The sequence below is a fragment of the Panthera onca genome, chromosome C1 (genome assembly GCF_046562875.1).
Source record: "Panthera onca isolate mPanOnc1 chromosome C1, mPanOnc1 haplotype 2, whole genome shotgun sequence".
Classification (NCBI taxonomy): domain Eukaryota; kingdom Metazoa; phylum Chordata; class Mammalia; order Carnivora; family Felidae; genus Panthera; species Panthera onca.
The window spans coordinates 201,439,835-201,464,052 of NC_138346.1; the positions used below are offsets into that span (position 1 = coordinate 201,439,835).

Below are 24,218 nucleotides of genomic sequence, written 5' to 3' on the forward strand. Positions count from 1 at the left end.
TGGAGCTGAATATAGTCACTAGATGGGATTTGGGGTTATCTCCCTTGGGAAGGGGTGTGTTCTCTCTGTGAGAAGAGCAAAAACAGGTATTTGGCTCCGAAAGACAGACTGAGGCAGACTGTGACACAAATATCTGTATTTTCTTCTTCCTAAACCCACATCCAGACTTTATTTCCCAGTAGGGTTCCCAGATTTAGCAAATAAAAATACAGGCTGCCTGGTTAAATTTGAATTTCAGATAAACAATGAAGAATTTCTTAGTAGAAGCATGTCCTGTGCGATGTTTGAAACCATAATTATACTGAAAAAAAAAATTTGTTTACCCAAAATTAAATTTTAACTGAACGTCCTGTATTTCATCTGGGAACCCTACTTCCCAACCTCCCTTGCAGTTAGATGCGGCCATGTGACTGAGTTCTAGCCAATGGTACGAAGTGCAAGTGATGTGCATCTCCTTTAGGCCTGGCCTCTTAAAACCTCTCTGAAAGCAGAGGACTCTGAGCATCTAGAGGGGGAGTCACAAAATGGTAGAAGCCTAGGTCCCAAACGACTGGGTAGAAGAGGCCTCCCTCTCCAAAGCTGCACAAGACTACGATGCAAACAAGAAAGGAGCTTGTATGATTAAGCCACTGAGTTTTAGTAGTTGTTTATTACAACAGTTAGTCTATCTTGAATAATATCCCTAATCCCTAAATCAATAACTTTTCCCATCCTTTCCTTAACAGTGGGTGATCTTAGTAACTATCTGTTTCTTCTTGAAACTTTCCCTTCCCTATTTTTTTTTCTAGTCCTTTGATGATGATGATGATGATGATGATGATGATGATGATGATGATAAATACCCACTGCTCATGAAGTTCTTACTATTGCCAGGTGCCATGCTAGTGCTTTATCTAGTGTCTCATTTAATCCTCATAACTACTCTGTGGGGTTGGTGCTATCACCCCCATTTTCAGGATGAGAAAACTGGCTTGGAGAAGTTGAATCACTTGCCCAAGGTCTTCTAGGCCCTCCTACTCTATACTTTTCTGACAGTCTCATCCGAGATCATGGCTGCTGCTGTAATGATCATGTCTGTGTGGATGGCTCCCTGACCTCTCTCCTTGTCTCCAGTTCCACATTTCCTGGCGTATGAATGTGTTGAATGTGTTGTCATTGTAAACTCAGCAAGTCTGAAGTGCAGCTATTCATTTGTTGGACTGTTCTAAACACTTTTCATTTAGTTTCCACAACAACCCTATGAGACAGATATTATTCACATCTGTGAGGTAGATAGTGTTTCCATACTTCACAGGTGAGTAAACGGAGGCTCAGAGATTCAGTATCTGGCTCACATTTATGCGTCAGTACGCAGATCTCAATGACAATACCTCAGTTCCACTCAAGCTAAGCTTCTTCCAGTCCTGTTCCATGGCCTGCTTCCTATACTCATTCTCTGCCCTTAACTTTCAAATCCTTTCTGTCCTTCCAAGTCCAGCTCAAAGGTTATTTCCCCGCCAAGTCTGTTCAGGTATTACAAACTGGAAGGGATCACCACTTTGTGTGAATTTACAGAGGACTTAATCTGTACCTCACTTACCTTTTCCTAAGCATACAAGCAAAACTTTAACTCTTCCTTGGCATAAAAAGTTCAAGTAGAGAGGTACAGAGCAAGAAGTTTACGTGGCCCTTCAGTCTTCAGAATTTTCCAGTTTCTACCTTGATTAATGTTTCTGTGTATCTGCTAGCAACTCTGTTAGACAGTTATTTGAGGGCAGGACATATAGCAAATCACCTTTCGTCCCTAAAACAGGCATAATAAACAATTGTTGAAAGAATCCATCAATTTCAAATCCTTTGAGCTTGCACACACTACATTTTTAGACGAAGGTGAGAAGGTCTGTTCAAGAAAAGAAGTGATTTTTCCTCAAGGGGACTGGTAAAGACATGTCAAACACTCCCTCTCCTCCCACCTTCATTAAAGAACAAAAAAGCATCTACTTCTTAGGTGTATGGAGCGTCTGGTTTCTGTTTTAGCTGGGTCTCAGAAGGAAATGACTTTTCTCTGAAATTGTAGACGCCCAACCCAGCTGCAGCATTGTTAGACCTTAGGGTAAACAGGAAGCTTCCTGCCTTGGGCCCTTCATGTCCCTCTCCCAGACTATTAAAGACTGTTAATAGGATGGTAAAAGGACAGCTGCTGGCCATAAAATCAGCCCATTCCTTAGATCCTTGGAGAATAGCAACTAGATCCCTCCAAGGTCAGAGAGAAAACTGTGTCCGTCTCCAGGTCACATACCAGGTGTGTCCACCTAGCTGGGGTCCTCAGTTATCTCCTCTATGATCAAATGTAACCATTAAGGCCTTTGCAGAACACCAAGAGTTTGATTCCTCGGTATTAGTTGAGAAGGTGGGATTTCCATTTACAAATGGAAAGGGTTTCTGGTCCTTGAAAGAATTTGTGTCTGCAAGCATCATGTCCTGTTCACCCCCCAAAAAGAGGTAAAGAGGAGAATCCATGAAAACAAAGCATCTAGTGCTCCTACCTCTGCGGCACAGAGCTGAAATAGGACCTCAAGTCTTCCTGCACACGGGGTGGATTTGCAGCTGTTGGTGAGGAAGGAGGGAATGGTTTCTGCCAACTGGAGGGACACTAGGGCAGGGGTTATCCTCTTTTGCCAAGAAGGGCACTCGGGTGTCTTGGCAGAAGGCAGAGGGCTGCCCCAATCTGTGTGTACATTTTCAGAAGCATTTGACTCTGGACCAAATGCTCTCAGCTGTGCTAAAGCTGGGGCAATGGATGGGAAATGCTTATTGGCCAGGCTGACTAGAAGCTCCAACAGAGGGTGTTGGGGCTCAGCCAGGAGCTTCCCTTCAGCTGGCAAGTTTAGCTTTCTGTCATGGTCAGAGGGAGCATGTCAAAATTCCAATTCTCAGTGCTCTCCAGAAGCTATGATTACCCATCTATTTTGAAATTTCTGCTTGTTGGAATTTTTAGCTCAAACAGGGATCGAGTGGTGACGATACAGAGCCTCTTACCTGGCTCAAAGAATGAGCAAAAATAGCTGAGGAGGGGTCAATGCTCTTACCACCAGTACAGTGATGGGCTCATAACCAAATGGGAGCCAGAAAGATACCATTTCGTTCAACCTTGTACTTACTCACAATCTTTCAATTCATGCTGCCTGGTTGGCTCCTCTGACCCATGTCTACCAATCAAGCAAGCACAGACACTTGGGCAGGGCAGGGAAACCAGTCACCGCTTTGACCATTTACTTGCCCGGCACAGATTTACTTACACAGGTCAGGGAGCCGTATTTGCCAGGTGTCGCTGCTTTCCCTCATTCAAAGGAAAGGTCACTTGAGTTACTCCTCAGAGTTGCACCCAAGAAGGGAGAGTTCCTTCTAAGTACTGAAGGCAGGAGAATTGGATATTTTCTCCTAAACTCACATGTTTGAGCCGCTACACGGTGTTTAGACTGGGGTGATTCCATGGCTTAAGGCAGCTCTTAAGATCCCAGAGCAGAAAGGGACCTACTAGATTATATGGCCCATCCCCTCTCCTCTCCCAATAGGATAATATTATTTCCCCCAGTTTCAGAAGAGGTGACTAAGGCTGTGAAAACCCTCCCAAGGTCACACAGCTGGTAAGTGGGGTTTTACTGAGAGGACTACAATCCAGGTCTCCTGCTTCTTTGTGCAATGTTCTTTTTACCATGACTTTTTCCCTAAGAAATTTGTAGTATTTTAAAAAAGGTAATTCATTGCCTGCATAACCAACACTTGTTTAATTTGCCTATCTTTGCAAGTTTTTTCGTTAAATAAATGAACGAATCATGAAAAAAGTAGTCAGAAACAATGTCCCATTAAAAAGGTGGTCCTACTTTACTTCTTACTGCCACTACACTGTTCAGGCCTCTGCCATCATGTGTGGACTATTACCAGCCTGTCAGCTAGAGCCTTTGATGAAATAGACATTTAAACAATTTACATTTAAATTTACATGTGGGTCAGTGGTAAGTTTGCAACTATTTTTGCTATGCTTGGTTGAGGGGACAGATCCAAGTGTAACTTTAGACCTAGAGTATGATTTCTTTACTCACAGAGAAAATAGCTGCTACTAATCTAAAATTTGCCACAGCCAGGACCAGCAGGGGTTCTCCAGTGGCTCACACTTCTCCCAGTCCTGACCAACCTTCAGAGAGAGAGACGGAGGGGTTCTAATGGACGGAGCAACGGTCCCAGGGCAGTGCAGCCAGTCCCAGTGTGTATCTGTACTTCCAGACCCCTGAGACTCCAGGTCACGTCCAAGGCAGGAAGTTGCAATGTAGGAGTAGTCCCAGGAGCCAGTAAGACAGGAAGTAGCCCAGAATGCATCGTGTGACTAGAGAACAGGTTTTCCAGTTGTACAAAAGTCCCATGATAGAATTCCTGGGGACCTTTTGTCCTGGTGGGCAGTCCCCTGCAAGCAGCTTCCAAGGCACAGTCTCTAGGGATCTCAACAGTGGCTCTTGATCCTGAAGCAAGTAAGCTGGAAACCAGTACACAATAGGAGTGGAGGAACCTAGAAATCTGGTGAGAACCTGAAAATTGTAAGAGAGGGAAAACCGACATTTATTGGACTGTCAATGCTTCAAACCGGACCAGCCTGGGACTTCCCTGCTGCTAGGTGAACTACAGCCCCATGACTAGAAATGTATTGTACTGGAAAAGAGACACAGCAGAACTTAGGATCTGCCTGATAAAGCTGTGTGTGACACCAGGCGGGTGACCTCAATGTTACAAATAAACAGCTACAGGCTAATTACTACAGTAATGGGCCAATCAATACTAAAAACTCTATGGGGTCCAATTTTAGCCTAGAGCCTGGACTCTAAACACTAGGCTGTGACGTGGGCTTTGGGGACCTGAAGTGGTTCCCTCATCCCCTGGGAATGGCAAAACAGAGGGAAAAGGGGCAGGCAATCCTGTGGTTCAACATTTTCCCTTCTAAGGGAGTTCAGAGCCAAGTCTCCACATGGCCTCCCTCATCTAAGCTGGAAACTCTAAGCTTTGCTGGCACGCACTCTACTAGTTAATCCAGCTACAAACACAGAATGCTACTTTCTATTTCCCCTGTGCCTCTTATTCACACAGCCCAGAGAACTTCACAAACAGCCAATGTGCGCCTCCAAGAGGCAGAAACTGCTAAGGAGTGGCCGGCACGGAGAAAAACAACTTCCTCGAGATTATGTGGGAAATGGGGCCACAGCCAGGAATAAAAAAAAAATAGAAAGTATCAAACACTTCCCATTCCTATCTCCCCACCCCCACCCCAAACATGGCACAAGGGAGCTCCTCTGAAGACGGAGTATCTGCCAGAGGGGAGAGCACCTCAACAAGTCAACACTCAAGCAGACACTCTGGGTGTTAAACATACAGGAGAGGAAGGTCCCGAGCTCTCCTCTGCACTTACTCCTTTATCACCATCACATCAGGTCCTTCTACAACTCTCATGTCTCCGCACACACCCTTCATCTGCCCAGAATAGTTTTCCTCTGCTTCTTAAATGCATTCCTTCTTACTCTTTAGGACCCAGCCTTAGTATGATGCCCTCCTCAACTCCTTCAGTCCATTTTTTGCTCTGTGCTTCCACAATACTTGATCTCAGAACAGCAACTCCTCTTCCATCCCGCTATACCAGAATTTTATCTGGGAAGTGTCTGTCTCCCCATTTCTACCATGAGACCCACCAGGGCAGCAACCTTATCTCACTTGTGTTCCATTCCTCAGTGGTCTGACCCAGGATCTAGACAAAGAAAGCCCACAAATAGTTGTTGAATGAATAAATTGGGTTCAGGTTTCTCAAATGGGAGAAGCTAGCAGGCTTCCTTGTCCCTGGCCAAGGGGTCCTGCCTGTATTCACACCCTTATCCCAGCCAAGAATTCACACCCTTATCCCACCTCACCTGAACATGCATGCACAGACTGCCAAACAGCAACAGTGCTGCAGCGTGGACCAGGTACACAAACACCCGAGGACCGAGGAATCCAGAGTCAGATTTTTCTAGGGTCTTACTCTTCTTGCTCCTTTGCATTCCAAGGGTAAGGCAGAACCAAGGGTGGGTGGTCACATATGTCCACGTGGCCCAGGCAACCAGGAGGGCCACTGGTGCCGCCAGTAGGAAATTGGGCACCTGCTTGAGCTCATAGTATCTCAAAAAGCCAACATTCCAGTAGATATCCTGGATATAGCTATATATTAGGGGAAGTTCCCAGGAGCACCAAGGTGGCTCATTTCCCTCCACGATCCGGTAGCCCTTGTCAACAGCTAACTGCAGCAAGGGCTTAGGGATGGGGTGGGCTGAGCCTGACAGACAGAACTGAGTATAGGCATAATACTGAAAGAGGGCAAAGGGAAGGCCAAGTATGAGCACAGAGAGGAACACAGAGCCCATCAGCTTCAAGAGCTGTCTCAGAGGATTCAGCACCACGAGAGAAGACAGAAAGCTTTGGCACTGAGAATACACGAGGAAGCCAATGTTGACCAGCCCATTGGAACGTACACCAGTGGCAAGGGCAAAGAGGAGTCCACTAGTCCAGCTTCGGCCCCTTTCCAGCTGCCCCATGGCGCTGAATGTCAGGAGGGCAAACAAAGCTTCTGAGTAACCAGCTGCCAGGAAGACATTGGCTGGGCTGAGGCAGAAGAGCAGGGCTCCGTAAAAGGCTTGGCGGGGACAGTGCAAAACCAGACAGCCCAGGTCGTGAAGTGCGACTGCAGCCAGGACGGAGAACAAAGAATTGAGCAATGCTACTGAGATTAACAGGCAACTCCGTAGGTTCAGTAAGGCCCGCAGGGGTCTCAGGAGTTCAGCTCCCACCAGGAGAGCCAGGGGGAAGCCAGGGAAGAAGGCAAAGTTGTGCTCATACAGATAGCCGTGCTCGGCAATGAACAGGAAGTGTTCCGCATCCCAGTGAGACAGGCCACCCAGAAGACCTTCCACAAGTTGGTCCACAGAGCCCGAGGGGGTGAGGCGAGGAGGAGAGAAGGCTTCTGCACGGTGATCTGGGATGACGACATTGAAGAGAGCCTGCGGGATGAAGGAGAACTAGGATTTCGGTTGAGCAACTGGAAGGGAAGAATTACCATTTAATAAAATGAGGAAGAACCGACTTGTTGGAGGACAATCGGGAGTTCGGTTCTAGACTAGCTAAATTTGAGTTAAGACATTCCAGCGCAGAGGTCAACAAGGCAGTGAGATCTAGGAGTCTGAGGGTAAGGAGGGCAGTCAGGGCTGGAGATGTAAATTCAGGCATCATAAGTGCACAGAAGGTATTTAAAGGCATGAGACTGAATGAGATCATCTGGAGAGGAAGTATGGCTAGAGAAGAGATATCGGAGGATTGGGCCCTGGATGTGTCAACATTTAGAGGGTTGGGGCTTGAAGGACAATGAGGATCCAGAATGAAGATAAAGAAGGAACAGTCAGTAAGGTAGAGGAAAACCAGGAGAGAGTGGTGTCTTAGAACCAAGTGAAGCAAGGGAGTGATCAACTCTGTTAAGTGCTGCTGGGAGGTCAGGAAGATGGGGACTGAAAAGTGACCACTGGATTTAGAAATGTGTAGGTCACTGGTAAGTTTGACAAGAGTTATTTCAGTAGAGTTGAGGACACAGCAGACTTCATGGACTGGGTTTGGCAGAGAAGGGAAGAAGGCAGACTGAGGCAAACAGACAACTATTTGGATAAGTTTGGTTGTAAATGGGGTAGTAGTGAATGACAATGTGGGAGATAAGTATTTGTTTGTGAATGAGAACAATCCAGTGGAAAGGCAACCACCAGGTTTGCAGGAGAGAGGGGAGAATGGCTGGAGCAGGCAGAAGGGGGTAGGAACTGCTACACAGGTAGAAGTGGGGGGCGGGCCTGGAAAGGAGAGCTGGGTTCAGCCTCACTTCAGCAGTGAAGGCCCAGAGGTGCAGATGCAAGCGTGTGACGGAGGAGGTGGGAGCACTCCCAAGGCCATTTCTGACGGCATCTATTTTTCTGAGTTTTCACTCAGGGAAGCAAGTTGGGGAAAAGGTGTTAGGGACTTGAACAAAGAGGAAAACATGTAAAATAAGTCATCTCTGACTCTAGTTCTCAAAATAGGCTGTGCACTGGAATCACCCCAGGAAATTAAAAACTACTGAGGTCTGAATGTCTGGGTCCTATCCCCAGGGTTAATGATTGAACTGGTATGAGATACAGCCTGGGTATTGACATTTTTTTAAAGCTCCCCCAGGGGGATTCTGATGTACAGAACAATTTGAGAGAATGGGAGGGTGAACGGGCCTGGGAAATACACTAAGATTGCCAGGTAGCACTAAAGACTCACTTGGGCCAGTGATCTTGCAGAGAAAGAGACTAGTCAATACAGTTGTGTGTTCTCTGGGCAGACGCAGCAGTAGACAGAGAATGAAACTGAGCTGTGACTGGGCTTTTGTGTTGTAAGCCAGGGAGAAGGGAGCAAGCGAATTATGCGTGTATGCCTGGTGGACTATGGAATCTAGCTGGCTAAGAAGGGGCATGGAAGCCATAAAGTGGATGAGGCACAGTGAAACAGTGGTAGAACCAACGGATTTTAAGTTCTGAGGGGGTGGGAGAACCGTTAGAACTGGGTTACTAGAGGGAGTGAGCTGGAAAGATAGGAGATAGTAGTTAGTTGTATCAGCTGTATTAATATTGAAACCACCAAGAAATCAACAGTTCTGGAAAGAGCAATGGTGAGTCAGGAGCTAAAATCTTCAAGGAATGAAGAGGAATGAGTTGTCATTAACAGAGATGCCAGCAACAATGAAGGGTAACTGGGGATATCATTTGAGGCGTGAGCTTTAAAGCTGGAAGGGGGCTGGGGGAGAGAGAGGGATGATGAAGTAGCATTACTGTCAAGTGTCTTTTTGCATCATTAGATTGTCAGTTACTTAAAGGAAAAGAGACCAAGACTTTTCATACTCATCACCTAGCACAGTACTCAGAACAGAGTAGGCACTTCATACAATTGTGGTGGCTGAGTGAGAGAAGAGGAGACATACTCATTTCCAGATCACCATCGGAATTAGTCCTGGTTCCCTATCCCAGATGCCAGTTCACGGTCCTGCCAGTCACTCATCTGATGCTGTTCAAAGCCATCACTGAGTCATTTTCCCCATATGACCCCATTTTTAAGGCTCTCTCTCTTTTTGGTCAGTATCTTTATCAGGCCACTTTCAACAGTGAAGACAAATGGGACAGGAGAGATAGTCACAGAAAATGGCCCTAGTCTCCAAGTTGAAGCTACTTTTAACTAAACCTGGGACCCAGCAGAGGCTGCTATGCCTCATTGTGTGGGAAGGGAGAAAGGAGGTTTCCAGAAAAGAACCAGCTATGAGCCTGAGGAAGTGCCATTTGTGAAAAAAAGCACACATAATTATGCTAATATAACATCACTAGGTTGTTGGCATCCATTCAACAACACACAGTGAGAACATACTAAGCACTGAGCACCGTGCTAGGCACCAGATAGAATTCATATATGTGTGAAATTTGATTAAAATATGTATCAAGGCCAGCCTCAGAGGGGAAAGGGAATTGTAAAAGTGCAAATGCATTCTGAGGGTTGTGGTGGGTAAGGCAGCAAGGGGCGATACCAGGGGAAGAGTTGGGACATTGCTGACTAACCGAGTATACATAGAGTGTCTCAGGATCGTGCACTCAACTGACTGACACAGTGCTCAGTCTCCTGCTAAGGGGACTCTAGGGCAATGCCTTGTGCTGTCATGCCCTAATGGCATCTCTCATTACAGAACTTCATGGTCTGTTAGAAAGCCCACTACCTCTGGAGTTAGGAACCCTGGGGTCTGACTCTGGCCCTTCTCTAACTTGCTGTGTGTCTTTAGGGAAGCCACTTAACCTTTCTGGGCCTCTGCTGCTTCATGTGTAAAACAAGGGATTAAAAGATCATTTCTGGGGCACCTGGCTGGCTCAGTCAGTAAAACATGCAACTCTTGTTCTTGGGGTTGTGAGTTTGAGACCCACACTGAGCATGAAGTTTACTTTAAAAAGTCAGTAAGGGGCGCCTGGGTGGCTCAGTCGGTTAAGCGTCCGACTTCGGTTCAGGTCACGATCTCGCGGTCCGTGAGTTCGAGCCCCGCGTCGGGCTCTGGGCTGATGGCTCGGAGCCTGGAGCCTGCTTCCGATTCTGTGTCTCCCTCTCTCTCTGCCCCTCCCCTGTTCATGCTCTGTCTCTCTCTGTCTCAAAAATAAATAAAAAGCATTAAAAAAAATTAAAAAATAAAATAAAAAATAAAAAGTCAGTAAAATATTTTTTAAAAGACCATTTCTAAGAGTCCCGACCACTTCTGAGTTATCAGGTATAGGTGTCTATGGTTCCAACCACATGGAAGGGTACACCTGGGAGGCAGAAAGAATACAGGGACAATTCTTAGTGCCTAGCCCAGCATGTTCAGGACAAAAGATCAGAGACTGACCTGCAGCACCAGAGTCAGGACACGGCAGCTGACTGCAAACCTCAGCACCTCTTTCCTGGATGGATCCATGGGCCACATCCTCTCACCACCGGGAATTCAGGGGTGTTGCTGCCAGGACTGAGCTCCCTCGGGTTTCTAAACTCCAAAACCCAAGGAGAAAACATTACATGTGGGCCGAAAGTAAATTCTTGAAAGCATTCTTCACAGGAGACTCCCCCTTCGGCATTACATGGCAAACTCAACCACCTAACGGCCCAGATGAGGGAAAAGCATCTTGAAGGCAGATGGGACCCACTTGGTATCACCCTGAAGCACTGTATTGTCAGGAAAGTTCTACATGAAGATTGGCATGAGGTTGGCAGCTAAGCTCACAGAAAACCTTTAAAAGACTGTTGAGTGCTTCTATGTAGGAACTAAAGACCTGGGTTCAAGTCCTGACTCTGTTGCTCACAAGGTCTCATTTAGTCCTTCTGAGCCTCAGTTCTTTACGTATAAAATGGGATCAGACTATTTTTTTCCCCAGACTATTTTCTCTCACAAAATTGTCATGATGGTGAAATGGACGAAAGTGTGAAAAAGTACTAGCAAATCCATGTTGTGGTTGCTATTATTTGGTGTGTGCCCTTTTCCTCCTGCCCAGAATAATAAACTAGATCCCAAACCAGAGTCCCAAAAGTGGGGCATAGAACTGAACTGGAAGACCATAATGACTACACACTCTAGCCTAGCTCTCTGATGTGTGTTCAGCTGGTCTGTTAAATTAAGTGGAGAAGGAAAAGAAAACCACCACTCAGCAGGACTTCAGCCAGCTCACATTGCTAAAACAAACTTAGGGGGAAGACAGAGTCGACTACTAGGGATGGAGAAAACTCTTATTTCCCCATCTCTTTGTTGGAATGGCAGCAATGTATAAACAATTGCAAAGCCATTCTGAGGCAAGGAATGAACTTTAAGGCTTTTTTTTCTTTTCTTTTCTTTTCTTTTTTTTTTTTTTTTTTTTTTTTTTGGTCTTAAACAGTTCCTTGGGCTGAAAGAAGTAGCAAAGGCTCCTACAGAACATTCAAACACCAGTCTGGGAAATCAGAAGTGGGGGCAAGAGCACCAGAGGCAGCTCACTGATTTGGGGTGCACTATCCCTAACAGAAAAAATATTAAAACTTAGAAATTAATGGAGAGGGCTGGAAGAGTGTTCTTTCTTATCTGGCCAATACCTATCACATCTTTAGGTGTCACCTGTTTCTGGAATTCTTCTCTGATGCTCACTAGACTATTTGATATGCTCTCATTATACTCGGCCTTGTCGTCCTTACTGCTGTTGCTTATTTAAGTTGCTTGTGAGGGCGGGGGCTTTGTTTTGCTCCCAACTATACCCCCAGGGCCTGGCATTATAAACAGGCATTTCAAGCCTGTGTTCCCATTGAGTGGAAGTGGCAAGAACAAGATATGGCATCACCAGTTCATTGGCTCGGGATATAAAATCGCTGCTTTAAGTATTCCTCCCACCATATCTCACGGTAAGATCAAGACCTAAGTCACAGAAGCCACAGGAAAATACAATTCCTCCAGAAAGGGAGCAAGGTTGGCCAAGGCTGACAGTACACTTTCCTCAGCAGAAGGGGGCGCCTGCTGCTCACTCCATCACCAGGAGGCCTGAAGGAAGGGAGGGGCCCTTAACGCCACACCGGTTTGCTCATCAAGATTCAGTTCAAAGGCAAGCTTTTGAAAAAAACCAAAGAGCCGCGGTAGTTTATGAATCTACCCAACATTTCCAGCATCTGACTCGCTGAATTGAGAGGAATTGTAGAAACAAGTACAGCCAACTTCACACGGCGGCTGATTCTTTATCCTAGAGCGAATTCACTTTTTCCCTTCCTTCTCTTCCCACTCACATGCAGAAGAAAAAGTTGGGGACAGAAAAGCAGTTAACCCACCTCTGCCTCTTCACCAGGCTTCCATTCTTCCTTTCCTCTCTCCAGAGTCAAGCTCTAGCCCCAGCGACCACCGGAGACTTGTAACCTACTCTTAGCTTACAGGTAAACCAAGTAAAAAACAAAATAAAGCCAGTGAGTTGTCCCTCTTGGCTAGTTGCAGACCTCACTTCCCAACAACCCCTTGACGGAATCAGACTCTTGAATTGGCAGGACATTTACAGGGCAACTAGTTTTACTCTATCTTCCCGGGAGATAAATATGCCCATAGTGGTGAATAATAAAAATCTCCTTGGTTTTTACATCAGAGATCTCATCAGACCCTGTGAGGCCAGTATGGTTACCATCGCCATTTTATGGATGTGGAAACTGAGGCTCATTGGGGTCAAGTGACACACCTTAGGCTATATTTAAAGAGAATGTCATTTTTTTCCTTCTGGAACTTCATGGTCTTCCGACCAGCCTTCACCCGGGCCAAAGGGGATGCGCTCTTTCACAGCCAGGGCAACAACCCAGGTCTCCCAAGTCCTAGCCCAATACTTGTCCGAAGACAGCGCATGCTCCTACTGGGTATGCTCAGGGCAAGGGAGGGCCCTATCTGAGACTCTGGGGGAGCCTGAATCGGAGCCCTGGACCCTTGGATGCTCCCTTGGAGCATCCTCTGTGGAGTGAGGAAGTTTCCGTGACTCAGGGTCCTTGGGGCCAGAGGCCTCGCTGGCTGTCGCGAGCCAGGGGCCGCCTTCTGCCAGCCCAGCCGGGTCGGAAGCCCATTCTAACCCTTACTCTCGGACATAGTCCTAAATGGACAGTGGGCACCTCTTCTCCCAAAAGGAGCCACGGCTCAGGGACTACTCCCGAGGGGGCCGGCGGGGCCCGGCCTAAGGCCGGAAGGCAGGCTAGGGCGGGAGGCTGTAAAGGAAGAGGCGGCACCGGGAAGCCGCTATGGCGGAGGGGCGGGGCTCCCCGCTTCTCGGCGGCCTCCGCCTCATTTCCCTCGGCCTCCGTTTGACGGCTTCCCTCCCCCGAGAACTCCAAGGCTCCCGAGCTGGCGCCTGGTCCACAACGCCGGCCCGTCTCGACCTCCCAGGCGGGGCCCGAACCTCGGCTCCTCCATCCGGGGCCCCGAGCATCCCGCGCTTGCGCACTGGCTCCGCCGAGGCGACCCCGCCCCCCTCCTGCCCGGACTCGGTGTTGCCCCGCCCCCTTCCGCGGCGGCCATGTTGACTCCGGGCGCGCGGGGCGGGGACGGCGTGGACTCAAGAGTCCGCGCCCCTCGGCCTTGGCACCTTCCCGCCTTGGTGACACCTGAAGAGTTCCCCCTGGCGCTTTACGCGCCTCAGACCCCCTCCCTCTCCTTCCGTTGGTCCGCCGTGTGTCAGAGTCGGCGCTCTCGCCCGGGTTGCATCCCGCAAACATCCACTGAGTTCCCGATGTGTGTGTGCTGAGGCTCTCGGAGTTTCGGGCCGCCCCGCGACCTCTTCGCAGAAGCCGGAGAGAGCCGCACTTTCCCTGCTGTCAGGCAACCCCAGCTCAGCACAGGGCCTGGCACACAATAGATGTTCCCTGAATAGAAAGAAACGCCTTGGGGTTTCTGTGGCCAGCAGTGGCATTCTGCGTCCTGGGTGTGAGGAAAGTGGGGGATCCCCCTGCTTTTCCCCTTCAGCTCCCTACTTCGTGTCCTACTTCGTGTCCTACTTCGATCCTCAACCCCACCTCCTCAGGTGGCTAACGAGGATTATGAAGGAAACTTAAGAGAATGCGCCCCGCCCCTCCCCCCCCCCCCCCCCCCGACTCTTCTTCCTCATTCGGGCAGTTGCTCTCGTAGGAAGTGAGGCCAAAAAGAAGAAGAAAAAGAAGCTAACTCAACAAAACCGTCTGTTAGGGAGGAGCGGCCGGTGGGCACCCCTGTAACGGAAACTGTTAGAACAACTTTGCACCCTCCTTAAAGGAAATAGATAATAAATCCTTCTCCGTTGGTGGATTTCTTGTTTCTCAGGATTCCAAAGCCTTCTGTGGTTTCAGTTATCGGCCCTCCAGAACGGAGCGAGGGTCTGGGTTAGCCTCTGGCCACAGCCCCGGCTGAGGGAGGGGTTTTATCTTCTGCCACAGCTATTAACGTGGGTGGGAACAAAGGGATGGTTGCTATCTCTCCAGGCAGAGAAAACTAGCCTCCATCAGTTCTGTGGGGGCCAGGGACTGTAGCTTTTGGTTCTCCCTCATGTCAGGCTCTGAGACCTAAGCTGCCCTAGGGTACTGTTGTGTGTAAGGTGGATCCGGTAGAAATCACATTTTAGTCCTGTGTTGGAGAAGGGAAACAGATGGAGAGGACTCTCCCCCCGTTTTTTCAGGGACACTTGTCCTCAGCTTCAGACGCCCCTGAGTGAATCGGCCAAGCTGTGGTGCACACTCGTGACTGGGGCCTGAGGTTGTGGCTTGAATCTCTAGAAGTCCATGAGGCTCCCAGCAGCACTCAGTTTGCAGAGACAAAACTGAGCAGTGTACCGTACTTGCTTTGTGAATTCACAAGGGAGAAAGACCAGCATTCCTAAGGTTCCCTCTATCCACACCAAATCCTCTCAAAAATCTATTTGTAAAAAGGACAGGGGTCTCGTGTGACAAGTCAGAATGTTTCCTAACAGCTCAACTGTCACCCGTGAGAGGTAGAACTTTGTCCAGACCTTCAGCTCTACTTTCCAGCAATTTCTCCTTCCTTCCTTTCTCTGCTGCCCACCCCCCTCCTCTTCCGCTCTGTTTCCTGTTTCATTTTCTGGCTTCTGCTCTGACAGGAAAACAAGAAAGCTGAACCTTGTGCTCTCAAAGCCCTGGCTTGTCAGAATGGAAGAAGACTGGGTGGGATGGGAGGGGGTTCTGGGCCTCCAAGGCCGTGGGTAAGTAGTTGAGGAGGCAGCTCTCTCCAGTCTGCGTTTAGAGTCTGCAGCTAAAATGGAGTCTGCATCTACACAGGGAGCCAGCTGAGCAACCAGCACTGTGGGAGAGCCGGGGAGACAGAGACGTATCCAAGGGCTCCACAAAGACTCTATACCACCCATCCACTTCCATTAAGAAGCAAATGTCCCATACCACCAACAAATGATTTCATAATACAAATCCCTGACCTAAACAACACAAGCAATGCGTCACTATTTCTAGAATCCTAGAAGGTAAGGGTTACAGCATTTCTGTTTCTTCGACTTGCCTGGCTCTGCTCTTGCTGCTTCCCCTGCTTGAAATGCCTCACTGCCAGACCACCCTCTAGCCAGCCCACTACCTTCAGGTCTCAGCTGAAAGGTGGCTTTGTCAGAGGGGCTTTCTGCCACTACCTGGCCACAGCCAGCACCCTGTACTATCCCATCACTCTGTTCTGTTATTTTCATAGCACCTATCATCACCTGATTGTCTTAGGAACTTTCCTCCTTTCATTGTCTGTTTCCTTCTTATGAAATATAAGCTCTATGACAGCACAGGCCTCGTTCACCAAAGTATTACCAGCACTTAGAACAGTGTTTTGCGCATCGTCTATACTCAGTAAAGATCTGGTTTATGAATCAGCTTAACCTGACACCAATTGTTTATGGATATGGGAACTAAGGCTCAGAAAAGAGGAGTTACTCGCCTGAAGTTACATAGCTGGTGGTGAAGGTGGGACTTGAATTCGGATCTCTGGCCTCTGAAGCTGGTTTTCTGTCCCTCCACACTATTTTAGTCTTTTTCAGGTTTACCTCTTTCCCTCTCTTCCTTTTGTTCCACACAACTACGAATCTTTACAGGCTATGCCAAGAATCCTGCATCGGGCATACCATGGCTTAACGGCTCCTACCTCCTCTTTCCTCTAGTAAATTCCCATATTACCTCTTTGATTTAGTCAACAAAATGGGACTGCCTACTGTGTGACAGGGGACGAGAATGTAACACAGAGCAAGACAGACACAGTCCTCGTCCTCGTGGAGGAGATGGTGGTAATATCTACCTCATGGTTCCTATAGTGCTTGGCACAAAGGGCTCGATAAAGATGGGCTGTTGTAATTCCCTGAACAAAAAGGGGGAGAGAGTGATGTTCCCACTGGAGGTGTGAAGAAGGAAGGTTGGTAGTTCTCATGGAGCACTCACCATGCTGAGCAACCTGACGACTCATTTCTTTCTGTAGCTGCCTTGCCTTGCTCCTGCACCATATCCAAGCCCCAGACCGAGCAGTGTTATCTATTCTCAGTAATTCAGTTTCAGACACTAAACTTGCCTTTTTTTTTTTTTTTTAGTTTATTTATTTTGAGAGAGAAAGAGAACGAGCAGGGGAGGGGCAGAGAGCAAGGGAGAAGGAGAATCCCAAGCAGGCTCCTCATTGTCAGCACAGAGCCGGATGGGGGGGGGCTCGAACTCACGAACCGTGAGATCAAGAGCTGAGCCGAAGTCAAGAACCGGATGCTTAACTGACTGAGTGACCCAGGCACCCGAGACACTAAACTTTCCATGGCCCCAGTCCTGTGGGAATGATGGAGTAGGTGACCCTGATCTTGGCTTTGAGGCCACGCCATCATGGGATAAAAGTGACCACACTGGCTTCTGATTCAGTCACCGCCAACTGTTAGCAGGCAGGTCTAATGCCTGTGATGACAGGCAGGCATCTGTGCCTTACGAGAACTTTATGCCACTTCTTTCCCCTGTGGGTATCCACTAAGCAGTTTCCAAGGGTGCCCGGTGACATTTACATCCATCCTGAGATCTGGGGTGGCACCAGCCAGGTTTTGGACATTTACCAAAAGCAGCATCCTTTTGGCCTCTGCTGTGTCATTTGAAGATGTCCATCCACCGTAGGACAGAGTCCCCACCCTGCCTCTCAATTGCAGGAGCCACCAGACACTGACCCTTTAAAGGTCGTGACACTAAATATTTTTCACCCTTCTTTCGGTGTTTGCCTTTCAGTAGTTAGAAAACCTTGACCCCACTGAGAGGCCTAGTGGGAAGGGCCTTAGCCACTTGGGGGTGGCAGTGGCTGCAAGGCAAAAGAGCCAATGAGGTTGAGAGTATTGTTTAGGCCAGACTTGGCTGCTCTCCAGCTATGAAAGAAGGTTAAGGTCATTTGGGGGGTGGGGAGGGAGGAGCCTGGGAAAAGAACTACTGGCCACACCCCTGGGTTCTCTACTGGAGAGGTTCTATTTACTTCTCAAAAGCAAATTACTCACAGCTCAGTGGCTAGCCGTTCTCTCAGCCTGTGGTAACTCCAGTCAGAAACCGGAGACCAGGCTAGGCTCCCCCTGCATTGCAGGAGAGTAGATGAAAGGAACCCAGGAAACCAAACTCCTAGGTAATGCTCCACACACAGCCCAGAAATGCACTTTCTAGACTAGAAAATGAAGTTGAAGAGGCCCGGTGCAAATATAGCCATTAGCAACACCGCTCACCAAAATATAGATATGAAAAGTTTCCCATGTCGTTTTTTCCCAGGAGAGTCCTAGGAAGGCATCCTGGTTGACAGAGGTTCGCCATTGTCTCTACCTCCCCCTTAATAGAGAAAAACACTGATTATTCATTCCTGTCCCTGACCCAAATATTAACAACCACACTCAGGCTGATGAACACTTGATTGATATTCTTGGGACACTTTTTACCTCATGCTGAATACAACAAAGATCTTTCCTGCGGAGCTCCACAGCTAGATTCCGTTACTCCTTGTTGTCCTCTGACCCAGGAAGGAGGGCCTTCGTCAGCAGGACCTTGCTTGGTGTGTGAGCTCAAACCAGCCACTTTCAACTGTAAAATGGGAACCAGAATACTGATTCACAGGCACAATCCTCAATCCTCCCTTGTAGGGTTATTTGACCTACTACATCTGGTACCCAAGTGGGTACTCACTAGAACACTGTGGTTTCAAGTTTACTTCTAAGTGTCCACAACAATAGCATTTTCTCTGTTACTGCTTCTGATCTCTCCGTTGTTTCCCCAAAGAAGGAGATGAACAGAGAAGCTCTATATTGCAACATTTAGCCTCATAAAAGTAACTGCATCTGGCCAACATCTACAATTTCATCCAACAAATACTTAAGTGGCCAGGCTGTTGTAGGACAGGGATGGAGCAGTGAACAAAATAACCTCCCTGCCCTCAGAGAGCTTACATTCTAGTGGAAGGCGACAGGGGAGTACAATATACAGTTGACCCTTGAACACTGGGCTTGAACTGCACAGGTCCACTTAGATTTTTCGATCCGGTGCAGTACTCTAAGTGTATTTTCTGTTACGATTTTCCCGACATTTTCCCTCTCTACCTTGATTGTAGAAACACTATATAATACATGTAACATACAAAGTATGCGTTAATCAACTGTTTGTGTATCAGTAAGCCTTTTCCCGTCAAAAGTAGGCCGATAGTATTAAGTTTTGGGGGGATCAAAAGTTACACGTGTTATTTCTGGGGCACCTAGCCGGCTGGCTCAGTTCGTGGAGCATGGGAATTCTTGATCTTGGGGTGAGGAGTTCAAGCCCCACGCCGTGGGTCAAGATTACTTAAAAAGGAAAAAAAATAAAAGCAACATGTGTAAAATTAAAAAAAAAAAATTACACATGTATTTTTTGCTTGGGCAGGGGGTTGGTGCGCCCCTAACCTCCACACTGTTCAAGGGTCAACCATAACAATAGGCCAGATGGTAACAAGTGCTACCAAGTAAGGTAAAGCAGAGAGGGAAATAAGGCAGGGGAGCAGAGATTGCTATTTTAAATAAGGTAGCCAGGGAAGGATGCGCTGATACAGTATTTGAGCAAAGACCCGAAGGAGAGAAGGACTTCAGCCGTGTAGTTATCTGGTCAAAGAGTATTCTGGACAGAGGGAACAGTAAAGTGCAAAAGCCCTGAGGTGGAAACATTGCTATGTGGTGGAGCGAGCAACGGGGAAGAGAAAAGGGGCCCAGGGAGGTAATAGCAAGCCAGATAATGGAGTGAGACGCACTGAAGGATTTTTTTTTTTGATCTTAGGTTTTAAAGGGAGCGTTTCTGGTTACTATGTCAAGAATAGGTTCAACCAGGCAAAGCAGAAGCAAGAAGGTCAGTTTGGGGAGTAGTTCATGAATTCAAGAAAGATAGGATAGCGTCTCGAACTACAGTGATAATGGCTAGACTGAGGGTTCTTTTTTGGAAAGCGCTAACATACTGGATGTAGAAATGATAGTAGTTGGGTTTTTTGGGTTTTTTTTTTTTTTGCCAAGGAATGGAGTTGCTGTTTACTGGGCAAACTATGGGAGAAGCAGGCTTCTAGGGGGAAGTCAGAGGATTTTAGCTTGGTGGGGTGTTCAAATTAAACTTCCAAGCAGAGATGTCAAGAAGCAGCTGAATGCTCAAATCTGGTAACAGAGGAGAGTGCCAGTCTGGAGAAATAAAGTTGGAGGCTGCCTCGAGATAAATGATTGTCTTACTGTTAAAGATTTTCTAGAAAAGCAGATATCCTCCCTTCGCCAACTATTCCCGAAAGTTTTTTTTTTTCTTTCCTAGAGCATCATCAATTTCTTTGGCTATTACACCCGTTTCATTTCCAGAGGCTAACGTGTTTTTTATGTCTAAAACTTCCTCTTGCAGGTGTAATCATCTCAGACACTTTCTTGCACTGTGGAAGGTAAAGCAGGATGTGATGCAACAGTGACAGCGTCCAGGATGCCACCACTCAGGGGGGAGAGAGAGCGCACCACAGGAGATTTCCCAAAAAAAAAAAACAAAAAAAAACCCAAAACCGAGACCGGCAACTCCCCATGCCCCACCCCCCGAAAGGTCAAGCTTTTAAATAGTCGGAAAACAGTAAAAAGCCTCACAAACGTCTTACCAAGATTTAATGTACATTTATTCTTAACACGTGGAACATATAGTATAAAGATTTCATACTGAATAAATGATATTCATTAAGCCAAAAAAGGAAAAAAGGAGGAATTTACATCAAGTTTTAGCTACATTGTTTGAAATACAAATATGCAGATTTTATCACTGAAAAAATCTCAATTGTGTTTCTTCATCAGGAACTTCAACTGAACCTAGAACTTTTTCACACCTCGATTAGAAAGAAAACAAAACAAAACAAAAAACCCGGAAAAAAATAAACTATAAGTTGATTGGCTGCTGAGACAGCAAGGACTTTTTACAGAGACCTGTACAGCATCGCGCCGAGGGGGGCGATGTCTGGCAAGAGATTAAATAGCTGTGTCTCGCTTTGTGCAGGTCACCAACTTGTTAACTCGTCATACTATAAAGGGGTAGCTGGGAGGGGGACCAAACTGTGGGTATCCAAGGGTATGTGCAATGTACAACGTCATGTATATACACACGTGGCAGCGCAGCCGCTGCAGCTAAGGTTAAAACCAGTTCTAAGAGGTGATCTCAGGGTTATTCATACAATCAAGGAGGAGAGAAAGAGGTCAGGGTGTTGTAGGTTCACACATGATACTTTGGGGGAAAAGCCTTTTTTTTTTTTTTTTCTCCTCAACGTTTAACTAAAAACATTTTTAAAAACTACAGCTTGCTGCTGACCCAGCGTTTTCTCTTGTTTCCATGTGAGACATTATTATTACAGTATGTTTACAGTATCGGGTGTACAGTACAGTACATGAAAGGGTCTACACTCTACTGCACAGGCCTCTCCAGTGAACAGAGTCTGTCCACAACTGCGAACTTCTCGGCTCCCGCAAGATTGTGAATGTACAACAATAAACCACACACAGTTCAGCAGTCACCTTTTTTGTCCTTCAGAGGGTTTTTTTTTTTTTTGTATTTTTTTCCTTTTTTTTTTTTTTACCATTAAAAACAGTTATGAAATGTGGCATCCCGTCGATGCAAGGGCCGGGAAAGCCATTTTTATTTTATTTTATTTTTTTTCCCCAAACTCACTGTAAACGACAGTAACTTTGGTTAAAATAAAAAAGTCTTCTATGTAGGCAGAGCTTTGTCTTTTCAAACAGGGTGGGGTCCTGAGGGGAGTGAGGTGAGGACAAGGAACAGACAGGTGTGGGGGGGGGGGGGGAGAGGAGGAGGAAAGAGAACTAGGAGAGACTTTTGACCCAAGGGAGAAGCCGGACAGCACAGGGTAAACTGGATTCTGAGGTGGTTTTGCATAAATAAAGGGCAACAGTCAGTTTCTAAGTTCTCCACACACGCACACACACACAGGGAGGGAGGTGTCCCACGGCTGTCATGACTGGCCAATCAAAAACAGTACATCACAAATGACTTGTGAAACCAACGAGTTCATCAACGGTGAGACCGAGATGTCCAACAGCCGCGACTCGTACAGCGTGAACTCCGAGTGGTTCTCGTCCACCTTGGCCAGGGCCAGCAGCGCGCGGGCAGCCCGCCGCATCATGTCCACGCTAGTTGGCTCGAAGGGCGGGTTCTGCATGTGGAGCAGGCTGGCCTGGCTCTGCTGGAACTGTGTGGCGGCAAGGCTGTCCTCCAGGAAGCCCAGGAGGTTGCCGATGCTGCCCTTCTGCACTGCGATGGCACGGGCCGCCAGGCTGTCGCCCTGCGCCAGGTTGGCCAGCAGTACCACGGCCATCTCCCGGCACACCGGGTTCTTTCGGTCACTGAGGAAGCGCACCATGGTGCTATACAACTTCTCCAGGCGGCTGAAGGGGGGAGTGGCCAGGATCAGGTCCACATTGTTGTCCTGGATGCTGAGTTTGCTGAGGGTTTCCAAGACCAGTCTCTGCGGGGAGAGGACGGCGTTGGGGCCCAGGGTGGAGAAGGGGTCCTGGGCTTCGGCGGAAGGGCAGACTGCCCAGTGTAGGAGTCCGTCCAGGACAGGCAGGCAAATGCTCTCAGGGTATGGGGAGAGGTCCAACTGCCCCGAGATGTTGGCGAGTGTGACCAAGGTGTTTTCCCGGAGCATCTCCAAGCAGTCCCACCACCACTCCACTTTGTTGCAGCTCACCCCTTGGTCCTGCTCCTCCTCCTTCTCGTAAGTCAGTGGTGCCTGCTTCCGCTCTGGGTGCTTGTGGTGCAGAAGGATCAGCTTGCCCAGGATCAGCAGCAGCCCCGGGTGTTTGGACATCTCAAAGTCGTTGCCTGGCACGAATGACAGGCTTCGGATGGTGTTGGAGACACAGACGCAGCGCTTGGCGAGGGAATCCTGCCAGTCCAGAAGGGTACACAGTGGGGTCTCATCTTTACTGTGGGGCTCGTCCTCTAGGATCTTGATGTTCCGGTGGCTCTGTGCCGGGCTGATGCCAAACGGAAACTTGCTGCTCTCCTTGGTGGCCTCTGCACTCTTAGCTCCCTCCTCGCTCAACGTGCTAGACCGGGTGGACAACATGTCATCCATTGTGGCTGTGATCCGTTTCTCTGGAGGGCCATCGGGTGGGGGGCCCTCCTGTTCTGTTGTCCCTGGTGTCCCCTCTGCCGCCGTGACGTGTTTCCGGGTGACTGGTGGGCAGGGCACGTGAGGCCGGGTAGGCAGCAGCTCCGTCTTGCTCTCAAAGTGGGTCTGGATATGCTCAGTGGTGTCCCCCCCACCAATCCGCCAGTGCAGCAGGCCACTGTCAAACTCCTGCACACGCCCAAGCTTATCTGAGCAGTCCACCACAAACGGGTCATTCTTCTGCACGATCTTTACCGGGAGCTTGTCAAACTTGCTAACCAGTTTCTCCTCACTACTCTCCGAGGCCGCCTTGTCCTTGCTCGAAAAGGCCATCTCCTCATCATTTTCCACTACTTCCTCCTCTTCTTCCTCCTCTAGTTTAGGACCTAGAAGGTCTTCCTCCTCCTCCCCCTCCATAGGGGCTGGACTAGACGCCTTGCTGAATCTCCCAGGGTCCAGTAGTGTTCTCTGTCCTGGGTCACCCACCTCATACTCCTTTAAAATGCCAAAGATCTCGATGAGGCAACGCCGGAAATATTCCACAAGGAGCTCTAGCAACCCTGGGAGCTAAAAGAGGAAAAAAACAGGAGATACATTAAGGGAGAGAAGTGGGCTAAACGAGAGAATCCTTGACTTGAGAGGCCCCCCCCAAGGTCTTCTAGCAGATCTCCCCGCTTTCCTTGGAGGTCAGACATCTGTATCCCTGGGAGCGATGAGAGTTGCTCCTTTCCCAAAGGCTCTCCGCAGAGCAAGTCGTTGGGTCTCTCCCATGCCCAGCACACAGTTGTCCCTTCTGCTCAGCCTACCTCCACATAAGCCCGCTTCCAGCAGGACAGACATGCTGACCGACAGCCCTGCACCTCACCATCTCACAGCCTCCTCTTTCCCTACCAATCCCTGCTTTTCTTCTTCAGGCACAGTTTCCTACCCACTGGTCAATGCTACCGTCCCTCTTACGATACCCTACGTCACACTGCCAAGTGTAGCCCGAGGCTAGGCACGGTGGGATGACCCCTCTAACACACGAGCTGAGAGAAGAAGAGATGCAGTGCGGACAGATGTTCACCTGCTCTCTTCTCCAAGCTTCCCAACATTCCAGGAGGCTAGACCTCCATGAATCAATCGTGCAACATAATGAAAGGGATGAGGCTTCGGTCCTCCAAACACTGGTGCAAGCTGGTGCTAGATAGACCCAAATTCCAGCTTGGATCCAAAACAGGCTAGTTATCTCTAGAAGAAAACCCTAATTGCCAGTCAGATTAAATCTCTGGCAAGACTACAGCAAAATGGAAAAAATAAGGGCTTTAGAATTAGAAAGACCTAGGTTTGAATTCTGGCTTTTCTAGGAACTAGCCATATGATTTAAACTCTCTAAGCTGTACTTCTTCTATCTTTCCACTGAACATGACGGAAATTCCTAAACTTTACACGGTGGTTCTGAGGACTAAATGGAATATATCAAATGCCTGGCATATGGAAATCAGTATCTGTTCCTTTTCTTTCTCATGGG

The 24,218-nt window shown here is 48.1% G+C and overlaps 2 protein-coding genes across 9 annotated transcripts in view; both read right to left on the reverse strand.

Moving 5' to 3' along the window:
* Nucleotides 1–3,743: 3,743 nt before the first annotated feature.
* On the reverse strand, nt 3,744–13,938 carry PIGV (phosphatidylinositol glycan anchor biosynthesis class V). Of its 6 annotated transcripts, none has more exons than XM_060626887.3 (5): nt 13,491–13,938; nt 12,394–12,488; nt 10,463–10,597; nt 5,928–7,049; nt 3,744–4,562 (listed from the first exon to the last, which is right to left on the reverse strand). In XM_060626887.3, the coding sequence occupies exons 3-5, from the start codon at nt 10,538–10,540 to the stop codon at nt 4,281–4,283; spliced, it is 1,482 nt and encodes a 493-aa protein (XP_060482870.1). In that variant the 5' UTR covers nt 10,541–10,597; nt 12,394–12,488; nt 13,491–13,938; the 3' UTR covers nt 3,744–4,280. The 6 variants fall into 6 exon arrangements, with proteins under 6 accessions (XP_060482870.1, XP_060482869.1, XP_060482868.1 ...); XM_060626886.3 differs by having other exon boundaries at nt 13,321–13,938; XM_060626885.3 differs by having other exon boundaries at nt 13,207–13,938.
* Nucleotides 13,939–20,803: 6,865 nt separating this feature from the next.
* ARID1A (AT-rich interaction domain 1A) overlaps nt 20,804–24,218 on the reverse strand; it is a 70,212-nt gene continuing 66,797 nt past the window's right edge. For all 3 annotated transcript variants that reach the window (XM_078452165.2, XM_078452164.2, XM_078452166.2), the window contains exon 20: nt 20,804–23,275. In XM_078452165.2, coding sequence (XP_078308291.1) covers nt 21,545–23,275 — 1,731 coding nt within the window. In that variant the 3' untranslated portion in view covers nt 20,804–21,544. The remainder of the gene's footprint in view (nt 23,276–24,218) is intronic.

Coding starts and splice junctions, on each gene's coding strand:
- PIGV (XM_060626887.3), bottom strand. CDS start 10,540: ATGTGGCCCATGGATCCATCCAGGAAAGAGGTGCTGAGGTTTGCAGTC. Junction 7,050..10,462: donor TCCTGACTCTGGTGCTGCAG/GTCAGTCTCTGA, acceptor TTCATCCCGCAG/GCTCTCTTCAATGTCGTCAT. Junction 4,563..5,927: donor GTCTGTGCATGCATGTTCAG/GTGAGGTGGGAT, acceptor TACAATTTTCAG/GTTCTCACCAGATTTCTAGG.